Genomic DNA, 12072 nt, shown 5'->3' with positions numbered 1-12072 from the left:
TTAATCATAGCACTTGGGAGGCAGATGCAGGCAGATCTCAGTGAGTTCGAGTCCAGTCTGGTCTACAAAACAAGTTCCAGGATAGCCAGGACTGTTATACAGTGAAACTCTGTCAAACAACCACAAAAAAGAGTCAAGGAGAGCATCAACAGTTACTCCAGGCTTTTGAGTGAGGCAAATTCTAGTTTGCAGTGATGATGGTGGTTTCAGGAGTGTAATCACTGAGACAGAGAGACAATATTAGCTGTGTTGAAAAGAGAGAATGGGCTAGAGTTAATAATCAGGGAATTATCTAACAGAAACATGAAAATTGAAACCACAGGAATAATATGACTATAGAGATGGGGACTTTATAGAAAAAAGAAGTATAATTAATTCAAGGGCATCCTGTAGAAGGAAAGAAAAAAGAGAAAGCTAAGAATAAAATCTCTTTATTTCACATAGAATAAAATAACAGTGAAATTTGTAAGACTGAAAATGAACAAGGATACTGCAATAAGGTTTTGAGAGTGCTAATGATACTTAGTTTGTTGTCAAAAGTCAGGACTATAAAAAGGACACTAAATTAAATAGGGAAGAGATTTCAGGACAGCAGCAGAACTAATTACAAGTGAAGTGTAAGGACAGCTAGAGCACTAACTTCTTTGAGAAGCTTTGTGATGAGAGTGTTAGGTTTTCTTGTGTCACTGAACTAGTTCAGTCTTCTAGCTCTTTAATTCCGTCAACCTCATACTAACACACATCCTATTAAAACAGGCCTAACTACAATTCTACAGTTATATTGTACTCTCTTTAATTATGTGTCATTTATATTCATTTGTAGTCTGAGAATGCTTACCAGATAATCTTCATGTCTACATCCCAGAACCTAGTGCAGTACCTACTGTATAAATTTTATGAGTTATACAAAATGAATAGCTGTCTTCTTCTTTTCCCTGCTAAGACTTTTGCACGGTGGACAAGCACTCCACCACTAAGCTACAGTCCTCAGTGGTGAAAATAATAGTTCTTTTTTAATCAATTTTTTAATTTGTTGTGGATGCAAGTTATTTCAAGACTTCATTCCAGCTTTAATCAGATATGCATGTTATAGTTTTCAGGGTCAGATAATTTCAAAAGGCCAGCTGAAGGCCTCCTCTCATGCCCCACATGGCCTGTTTCCTAGAATCAGTATGTTCAACTTTTTTATTGAAAATAAGTTTTTTATATTCTGATCACCGTTTCTCTTCCCCCAACTCTTCCCAGATCCTCCCTGCCTACCCAACTTCATGCCTTCCTTTTCTCTGTTTCGAAAACAAACAGGCAAAACAAACCAGGATAATTTCTAAGTACAAAAATGTGTACAAAATAAACTCCTAAGAACACAAAACTGGAGACTAATATACAAGTAAAACAACAGTAAGACAAAAAATACCAAAGCAAAATTAATATGAGACAAAAAGTCTACAAAAATACCCTTGAGTTCATTTGTGTTAGCCATCTCATAATAGTTCTTGTATTTATGCTGGCAAAGACATGACTAAAATGGTTGACAGTGACATCCAGATTGGGTAAGGCAACAAGTAGAACCAGAAAGCTTAATGGACTGAAAAGATAAGGACTGAGCCAAGAAATCAAAGCAGTTAAGTGTGTGGTTTTTTGAAGTGGCTAGTATCCCATAATGTTTCATGATCCTGATTTTTCATCTCTGAGCAGAGAGGATATATTCAGATGAGCTGGATTTGTTCAGAAATGAGAAGCTTCATTAGCTGGAGTTGTCCTACTTTTATAGTTGTCTAGCTTTGTGGTAACTTTCTCCTTTTTTTCTGGCCACTGGGTTTTATGACCAATCAGCTCCTAAAGTTGAAGATAAAAGAGTACTGATCTTATCAGTAGAACTGAGTTCTAGCTGTCAGTAGCCACCTATGTGGACAAAGCTCTTCAATGGATGATCTTTGGTTTTTTTCAGAGCTTACATTTTATGGTAATATTTATAACTGACATAAGTCTGAGAAATGGAGAGTTTGGACATAGAGTCATAAGCTGAGGAAAACAAGGATCTTTATTATGTATGCAAACATAGTTTCTAGAACTTCCAGTTCTTAATTCTGATAAGAGAAGATAAAGGCAACTCACAGTATTGTTGTACTTAAACTTAAATATGAAGGACGTCTGGGAAGGCTTCTCAGTTTAAGTTTTCATTTTAGTTAACCGATCATCAATTAAGATCTGACTCTTTTGTTATCAGGATCGTAAGAGGCAGTATGAGCTGCTCAAACTTGAAAGGAACTTCCAGAAACAGTCTACAGTGCTCAGACGTAAAACTGAGGAGGTAGGTAAGAAAAGCCTGTCTGCTGTGCTAAATGTGTTGTCCTTTTCAAGCTAAAATGTGTCTTAGGGAATGGGAGGTGTCAATATTGGCCAACAATTCTTAAGTTTTTTTCTTTGTTTTGTTTTATTTGGGGATTTGTTTTTTGTTTTTGTCTTTCTGTAGTCCAGGCTGTCATTGAACTCACTATATAGCCAAGGCTGACCTTAAACTCCTAATCTTCCTGACACTACCACCTAAGTGTTGGGATTATGAACAAGCACTACCTTGCAAGCTGTCTTCATCTCTTTTCATCTAATATGACCTGTGAAAAAATAAATGTGTTGAAAACTACCATTTAATTGTGATTTTTTAAAAAAAAAATTCTAATTTGGGTTTTTATTTTCTTAAAAAAATAAAACAGACTACTAGCAATACATGACATTCCCAGACATTTTCAGCCTGCAGGATTTCCTTTAAATATACCCCTCTTGCAAGTTGAAGCAGTAGTTATTCATCAGTTATGTCCATGGAGATTTTAAACCTGGCTCCTATAGGAATTCAAACCGAGAGTTTGTTTATTGAGATGCTACAAATTAATATGTTCTTCAACATCACTGTTTCCCGTTTTATTTAGGTAGCAGCTGCCAACAAACGGCTTAAGGATGCTCTCCAAAAGCAAAAGGAGGTTGCAGATAAACGGAAAGAGACTCAAAGCCGTGGGATGGAAGGCACTGCAGCTCAAATGAAGGTATGAACATCTTGAACTGCCATTTTCCTTACATGCACTGGGGATAGGAAAAATAGAAAATAACTTTCTTTTGATTTAAAAGTAAATATGGAATTTGAAGTTCTGCCTGAAATCCTTATTTTTCAAAAGATTTATATCTGTAAACTGTTGTCAAAGAACAAGAGTAAAGAATTCTTTCTATCCCTGCCTGTCATAGCTCAGTTTCCGTTTTATTCTGGTATAACTGACATATGGTGACTGTATAGTTTGATGAAGTGCTAGGTCGTATCATACCATGAACCAGGGTTGTAGACTGAATAAAAAGGACAGAGTTTGAGTATTCCTGTCATTCTGCTTTCTGGCATTCAACATGGTGTGACCATCCACCTCACACTCCCCCCCCCCCCCCCCCGTGCCTTCCCTGCCATGAGGAGCTATATGTCACTAAACTGTGAAAACCGATCAATTGTTCCTTAAGTTGCTTTTGTCAGGTGTTTGAGCAAAGCACTGAAAAAAGTAACCAATATACACAAAATCTCCAAATACATTGTTTGGCAAGGTATGGTGGTATACTGGTGACCTAGTAGCATTTATGAAGCTGAGGCAAGAAAATCATGAGTTCAAGGCGAGTCTGGGCACCATGGAATGTTTGAATCCACTGGTTCATACATACATTCAGGCAAAACATTCATATACATTAAGTAAATCTAAAGTTTTAGAATTTTTAAAATTAAAGACCCAAATATAACCAGGCAGTGGTTGCACACACCTCTAATCCCAGCACTAGGGAGACAGAGGCAAGTGGATCTCTGAGTATGAGGCCAGCCTGGTCTACAGAGTGAGTTTCAGGACAGCCAGAGCTGTTACACAGAGAAACCCTGTCTTGACAAACCAGAGAGAGAGACTGGTTTATCTTTAACTATAGATTTGTTTTTTATTTTTTATAATTTTATTAAAATGGAATTGCGTGGTATCTGACTTTTTAGCCCCTTATCAGCATAATTATTTTCACATTCATTCATATTATTACATACATCACTTACTTTTATTGCTGAGTGGTATCTCATTCATTGTATTAATATATCATAACTTCTCTGGTCACCTATTGTTGGTCATTTGAGCTATTTTCAGTTTGGGCTATTACAGATACTACATTGAATACTCATGGACTAAGTTTTTGTGGGAACTATGTGTCTTATTTCTTTTGGGTAGACATCCCAGACTCGTGGCTTTCTCATCTGCTAAGTGTATGTTTTACCATATTAAACAATTACTTAAACTGTTTTCAAAGTGGTTGTACTACTAGCAGTGAATGAAAAGGTCCTTGTTGCTGCAAGTTCAACAATACTTATAGTATGCTCAGTCTTTTAAATTTTATTTATTCTACTAAGTAAATAATGTACCTTGTTTTCATTTTCCTAATAACTAAGGATGCTGAACATCTTTTTATGTGTCTACTTGCTTTTTTGTTTTTTGTTTGATTGCTTTTTGTTTGTTTGTTTGTTTGTTTTTTGAGACAAGGTCTCTGCATAGCCTTGGCTGTCCCAGAACTCATTGTGTAGATCAGACCATCCTCAAACTCCTAAGATCTACCTGCCTTTGCCTCCTGAGAGCTGAGATTAAAGGTGTGAGCCACCACACCCAGCCTACTTTTTTGAGTATGTTTATTCTGTGAAATATCCAAATATTTTCCCCACTGTTTGACTGGATTTTGTTTTTCTTAATATAAACTTTGAATTCTTTCTGTAACTTGGATATATCCAATAGATGACCTCTGTATTTTACAATTATTTTCTCTTAGGCTCTGACTTGCTTTTTTCATTTTTAAATAGGATTGTTGAAATACCAAAGCTAGCTACTTACCTTTGTTGAGACAGGACCATGTGTGTTCCTGGCTGGCCACAAATTCACTGTGTAGCTGAGGATGAACTTGAGTTCCTGATCCTCCTGCCTCCACCTCCTGGGTGCTAGGATTATACACTTGGTTTCTCTTCAGATCATGTAATCTTTCACCACTAATTTCTGGAATTACAGGCATGCACCACCATGCCCAACATAGGCTTTTAATTGATATTATTCAATTTATTGATTCTTTTCTTTTATGATTCATAGTTTCCATGTTTTATTTGACATCTCTAATAAACTCAAGTTTGTGAAGATTTTCTCCTAAATATTCTTTTTGAAATGTGTAATTTTAATCATTACATGTAGGCATATGGTTCATTTTGGCATGATACTTCTGTCAGAATTATATGTCTGTATATCTATTTGTAGATTCCATTACATTGATCCACATATTTATGCTACTACCAGAATGTCTTAAATGCTATTCCTGTATTTCCAAAACATCAGATAGTATAAGTCCTCATAAGTTCATTATTCTTTTTTCTTTTCTTTCTTTTTATTTTTTTTGTTTGAGAAATCTAGGTCCTCCGCATTTCTCTCTGAATTTTAGAACTGGTTTTTAAGTTTCTGTCAAGTCAGCTATGAGTTTCATTAGGATTGCATAAAATTTATAGCTATTATGTAAGAATATTAAGGGTTTTACAAAATGAGGGGGCTGGAGAGGTGACTCTGTGGTTGCAAGCACTGGCTCTTCTTCTAGAGGACCCAGGATCAGTTCCCAGAACCCACATGGAAGCTTAAAACCATCTGTAACTCCAGTCCCAGAGGATCAGACATCCTCTTCTTACCCATCCAGTACCAGGAACACATGTGGTACACATACATACATTCAGGCAAAACACCCATATACCTAAAACTAAATAATTTTTTATCAAAAATTGATTTCATTTTTTCACTTTTCCGTTTATTATCAAAATAATCTCATGGCTTGATCGTTTTAGCTATTAGGATAGAAAATGACGTTACTTTTTTTTTTACCGAGTTTATTTTATTAAAGCATAATTGACATAAAGTGTGTGTGTGTGCGTGTGCTTTATTGGTTAGTTTAGTAAGTGCTAAGTATTAAAGCCAAGGCCTTGTGCATGCTGGACAGGTACTCTACTGATGAGCACCTCCCATACACTGATCTAGATCATGATTAGCTCTCCTTTGTGTTGGTTTTATAATTACCAACATAAAATATGTGTTTTTTTAAGTTACTTTTTTTAATTTAACTTCATTTTATGTACATTGTTGTCAATGTATCAGATCCCCTGGAGCTGGAATTGTACAATTGTGAGCTGTCATGTGGGTACTGGGAATTGAACCTAGGTCCTCTGAAAGAATAGCCAGTGCTCTTATCTGCTGAATCATCTCTCCAGCCCAAATATGGCTTATTTTAATGTGATGTATTTAAGATTGAATCTTCTCAATTTTTGTGTAGAAGTCCTATTCCAGTGTATGGTTTGTTACTATGTTACTAGTTATGTTTGTTACTATGGTTTGTTTATCCAATCAATTGTTAAGTGCTTTTGACTTTTTTTAGGCAAAGGCTGGCCTAGACTGCTTGTCAGTCTGGCTAGCTCAGGCTGGCTAGTCTCTAACTTGTAGCAGTCCTCTTGCTTCAGCTTCTAGAGTGCTGGGAGTATAGCTATGAACTGCCATACCTAAATAACAATTTTGAATTATATTTGGTTTTTCAGAAAGACAGAACCAATAGACATGAGAGATTTACGAGGAGAAATGGCTCACACAGTTAGAGAGGGCTAAATGTCCCATAGTAGTTCATCTGCATGCTGGAGATCCAGAATACCATACTACACTTGAGTCTATGATAGGAGACTAGTTGTATAACTCTAAGTCACAGAGCAAAGGCTTGAGAATCTGGGGGTGTTGAATTAAGTCCTGGAGTCCAAAGACCAAAGTACTTGGAGCTCTCATGCCCCAACTCCAAGAAAGTCAAAGGATTTGCCCTCCCTGCCTGTCAGTTTTCTTCTATCTGCTACTCCAGCCTGTTGTGCGTGGTAGCCACCCACATTGATGATTAATCTTCTTCCCTGAAAACACCCTGACAGATATACCCATAGAAATGACTTTACTTGTTCTTTACGTATCCCTTAATCCAATCAAATCAGTACCTAAAATAAGCCATTACATGAATTAAACTACTACTATGTAATATAAGGGCCGGGTTGTTGGGGTTTCTGTCCTGCCCGGTACCCCACAGCCGGCAAGTCCCAAAGAAAATAACACAGAGTCTACATTAGGTTATAAACTGATTGGCCCATTAGCTCAGGCTTCTTGTTAACTCTTGTAGTTTATATTAACTCATTATTCTGATCTATGTTAGCCATATGGCTTGGTACCTTTTTCAGCTGTCAGCTCACATGTTGCTTCTTCGGTGGTCTGAGCAGGAATGGCAGAGGGAGCTTCCTGCTTCCCAGAATTCTCCTGTTCTCATCGCATACTTCTACTTCCTGTCTGGTTTTCCTGCCTATACTTCCTGCCTGGCCAATCAGCATTTATTTAAAATATGATTGACAGATTACAGACAATTCTCCCACACTATTTCCCTCTCTCTTTTTTTTTAACAAAGGAAAATATCCATAGTCCATTTTTTTGGGAATGTGGGCGTAGTTTTCCAGGCTACTTCCTGCTGACTGGGGGCGCTGATAATCTTATGGGGACCTAAAGAAAATTTAGAGTTATAATCAAGTCCTGACTGAAGTATCCTGAGTCCTGATCATCTCAGGCAGCATCTTAATCCGTTCTAAATGTAGAACTTGGACATCTGGGCCATCTGTTCCTACCGGAGATTTCTCAGGAGGGCTTCCTTGATCAAATCTGATTTTTCTTAGCTCAAAATGAATCCACAGCCTCTCATTTCCTGTGGAAACAAAAGCAAAATCTCTTCTCCAAAGTAACATACCTTTTGACTTCAGTTTTGAAGCCAAGGTATTTTCAAAATACCTATCTTGGGTTAGTTCAGCAGCATTTATAAACAAATATCTTTTAGCAGCTGTTGCTCCTTCCTCAGCATTCAAACAATTCAAAGAGAGCATAATAACATACAGTATCAAGATTCTCTTTATATTTTCCATCTTTATGCGGCTTTATTTTAACCTCTATTTCTTTTATTTTTACTTTTACTTTTTGAGGCAGGTTCTCTGTATATCTTTGTGGAATAACTCTGTAGACCAGGCTGTCCTTGAACTCACAGAGACCCACTTGTCTCTGCTTCCCCAGTGCTGGAATTAAAGGCGTGTGCTACCACACCTTGAAGTCACAGAGGTCAATCTACCTCTGCCCCTTGAAATCACATAATGTTTAATTTCTTTGATGTGTTCTTGGATTCGATTTGCCAGTATTTTATTGAGAATTTTTGCATCGGTGTTCATGAGTGAGACTGGCCTGTAATTCTCTTTCTTGGTTGAGTCTTTGTGTGGTTTTGGTATCAGGGAAACTATAGCTTCATAAAAGGAGTTTGGCAATGACTCTTCTGTTTCTATTTTGTGAAATACATTAAGGAGTATAGGTATTATCTCTTCTTGGAAGTTCTGGTGGAATTCTGCATTGAAACCATCTGGTCCTGGCCTTTTTTTTTTTTTTTTTTGATAGGGAGATTTTTGGTAACAACTTCTAATTCTTTGCAACTTACAGGTCTATTTAAATTGTTCACTTGGTCTTGATTTAATTTTGGTATATGGTACTTATCTAAAAAAAATGTCCATTTCTTTTACATTTTCCAATTTTGTGGCATACAGACTTTTGTAGTAAGATCTAATGATTCTCTGAATTTCCTCTGTGTCTGTGGTTATGTCTCCCTTTTCATTTCTGATCTCATCTTATAATGAGGCTCTATACCAAAACACTTACATTAAGTCACAAATGAACTTAGTATACCTCATCTGCTTAGTATTACAGTTCAGACCTATCTACCTTAAGTATACTAATACATATTACCTAGAATTGAACAAAATCATCTAACAAAAAGTCTGCTAAGTGTTTACTATCTAATGTAATTTCTTCCAAACAATACTGAAAATGAAAAACAATAATTTTATAGGTATAGGAAACAAAATAGGTATTTGGTCGATATGATGGGATGTGAAAACATATAACACAATGTCAAAAGAATGCTGACTTCCGCTTCATATGCTTCACAATCTGGAGCGATGTTGCTGCCCTTTGGGAACATGCTCAATAGGAATTCTGGTATTACCGGCACAAACATTTAGAATTTATCGGCTTCACCAAGCAAGGTGGTTCATGCCTGTAAACTAAACCCAGTACTTGGGAGACAGAGGCAGGAGAATAATATCAAGTTTGGGTCCAACCTGTTCTATGTACCAAGTTCTAGGCCAGCCAATGTTACATAGCAAAACTTTGTCTCAATGGAAAGAAAAAAAATAATTGGCATCTTCATTTTTATGAAGATAACTTCTTTATTCTTGGTAATATTGTTTTCTAAAATCTACCTGTTCTTTTTTACTTGTTTCTTTTTCCTTTTTAAAATGCTTGTCTTTATTTTATGTATATGAGTGCTTGCCTGTTTATTTATGTGCACCCCATTTGTGCCTAATGTTTGAGGAGGCCAGAAGAAAGCATAGATCTGATGGAACTAGAGTTACAGACAGTTGTGAGCCACCATGTGGCTTCTGGGACCTTACCTGAGTCTTCTGCTGGGCTGTCTCTCCAGCCCCTTGTTTTGCTTTGAGACGGGATCTTTGAGGCTCATATTGACCTCGCTCTCAAGATCCTCTGCCTCAGCCTCCTGAGTGTTATGGTTATAGATATGCATCATCGTGCCTGCCTTTAAAATCTACGTCTAATGTTAATGTAGTCCCCTCCCCCAGCTCTCTTATGATTAGTGTTTAGTCTGGTAATTGTAGACCCAGTTGATTTTAACTTATTGTGCATTGTTTCTTAAGTGTGTTTCTCAAAAGCAGCAAGTTGTTGCTTCAGTTGTCTTCTTTGTTGAATTTAAGATAGTTTTGTTTCACAGATTTGGGTGCTTTGTATTGAGAATTATTTTCTTCCTGATGAAATGGGCCTTTTTATCGATGGTAGTGTTCTTACATAAGAATTCTACGTAACCAACTACTGATTTAGCCACTCCAGCTTTCTTTTTATCACTATTAGTATAATTTATCTTAATCATCATCTTAAATGTTCACAAAAAAGGATAGCCGGGATTTTGTGGTTGTTGTGGTTGCTTCTTTTAATAATATTTTATTAGCTCTTTGAGAATTTTATATATTTTGATCATATTCACCTTTTCTCCCCCAACTCCCGTCAGATCTACCTCTACCTCCCTACCCAACCAACTTCATATCCTCATTTTTATTTTTAAACCCACCAGTCCAATCTGTGCTGCCCAAATACTCTCGTCTGGCCATTCACTAGAGTGTGGGCTACCTACCAGGACACACCCTTATAGAAAGCTAACTCTTTATCCCCTGATAGCTGTCGCTAGCTCCCCTGTTATAGGGGTAGGACTTCAGGTTCACTTACACCTCCTGGAATTTTTTCTGGTTTGAGCTTACATAGCTCTTGTTCTTTTAAGAACTCATCTGTCTTTTGTGGGTTCTTTTTCTTTTTTTGGTGTTGGGGATTAAATTTATAACATTTTGACTGTGAACACCCACTATACCACTTAGCTATATCCAACCTTCAAGGTTACTGTTTCTAAAAGTCTATTTAGCTAATTACATTTTCTTTTAAATCTCCCTTTCATCTTTATTTATTTAAACTTTTTCATTATATTTAAGTGTATGTATGTACATGTGGATGTGCATACCTGAGTTCAAGTATCTGAGGGAAGCCAAAGGCATTAGATCCCAAGATCTAGAGTTACAGGCAGTTGTAAGCTGCCTGACATGAGTGCTGGGAACCAAACTTCGGTCTTCTGAAAGAACAGTAAGTGCCATTAACTTTAAAGCCATCTCTCCAGCCCCTCACACACCTTCTACTTTAAACATGATAGTTAATGGCAAAAAAACCCCACAAATATTATGGGAACAGTAAATAGAAGTAGTAGGATACCTAGAGAAAGGTTTGCTATACAAAGCCTCTCGTGACTTTGGGGATATTGTTGATAAAAGTTCTTAGAGAGGTAATGGTTTTAGTGAGATAGACATAAATAAAAATCTCACTTCTGGTTTCATAGGCTCTGGTCCAAATGAAATTAAGTTCAACTGTATCTAGCCCAACTCACACGTCACTGATTTCTCTTCTAGAATTGGCTTGGAAATGAAATTGAAGTTATGGTCAGTACCGAGGAAGCCAAACGGCATCTGAATGACCTTCTTGAAGATAGAAAGATCCTTGCTCAGGATGTGGCACAGCTCAAAGAAAAAAAACAATTTGAAGAGAATCCACCTCCTAAACTCCGAGTAAGTGTCATAGGAAAATGCTAACAATAACCACATAGAATTTCCAGCAAATCCTCGCTGCTTTGGAGTACTCTTTCCTTTTAACCTTCTTGCCCACTGTCTTTACAGAGGCGCACATTCTCACGTGATGAAGTGCATAGTCAAGATTCAGAAGCAGAAGATTGTATTGCAAAGAAGATTGAAAGCCGGGAGACTGAACTGGAGCTCAGGTAATAGGGCTATATCTGAAACATAAAATGTTATGCCTAGAATCCAAATAGGTGCCACCATTCCACTCATTCAAGAGTTGTCCTCTTCAAAGGATTTTTATGGTGGACAAACAGTAACAAACAGAAAGTAACAGTATTTTGAAATCCATTCTGGATTCTGTCACTATGATGCTCTATGAGGTAAATGTCATTCTTCTCACTTTACATTTGTGAAACAAAATTGGGGATCTTAAACTTTTTGACAGAGAGACCAACAATACACACTGCAACAAAGACAGCATCTTTAAGAAATGGTGCAGTTCAAACTTGTAGCACGAATAATAAAACCCAGAGGCAGATATTGGGGTTCCAGCTGAAAAATCAGAGAAGCAAGGCAGCCGACCGCTAGAGAGCTCTACCTCTACAAAATCTTCAGACTGAAAGGAGAGTGAGTTACTGTCTCATCAGCCTTATATTCCTCTCTAGTGCTGGGATTAAAAGAGTGAGCCACCACTGCCTGACCTATATGTCTGACTAGTGTGGCTGCTTTGCCCTCTGATCTTCAGGCAAGCTTTATTTATTAAAATA

The 12072-nt window shown here is 37.1% G+C and overlaps 1 protein-coding gene across 3 annotated transcripts in view; it reads left to right on the top strand.

Annotated features, from left to right (window-relative positions):
• Kif4a (kinesin family member 4A) overlaps positions 1-12072 on the top strand; it is a 107076-nt gene that overhangs the window by 79439 nt on the left and 15565 nt on the right. For all 3 annotated transcript variants that reach the window (XM_087903098.1, XM_087903099.1, XM_087903097.1), the window contains exons 18-21: positions 2228-2315; positions 2929-3038; positions 11141-11296; positions 11405-11505. In XM_087903098.1, coding sequence (XP_087759224.1) covers positions 2228-2315; positions 2929-3038; positions 11141-11296; positions 11405-11505 — 455 coding nt within the window. The remainder of the gene's footprint in view (positions 1-2227; positions 2316-2928; positions 3039-11140; positions 11297-11404; positions 11506-12072) is intronic.

This window comes from Myodes glareolus, chromosome X (assembly GCF_982192425.1).
Source record: "Myodes glareolus chromosome X, mMyoGla1.1, whole genome shotgun sequence".
NCBI lineage: Eukaryota > Metazoa > Chordata > Mammalia > Rodentia > Cricetidae > Myodes > Myodes glareolus.
This window is presented reverse-complemented; position numbering and strand designations above follow the sequence as displayed.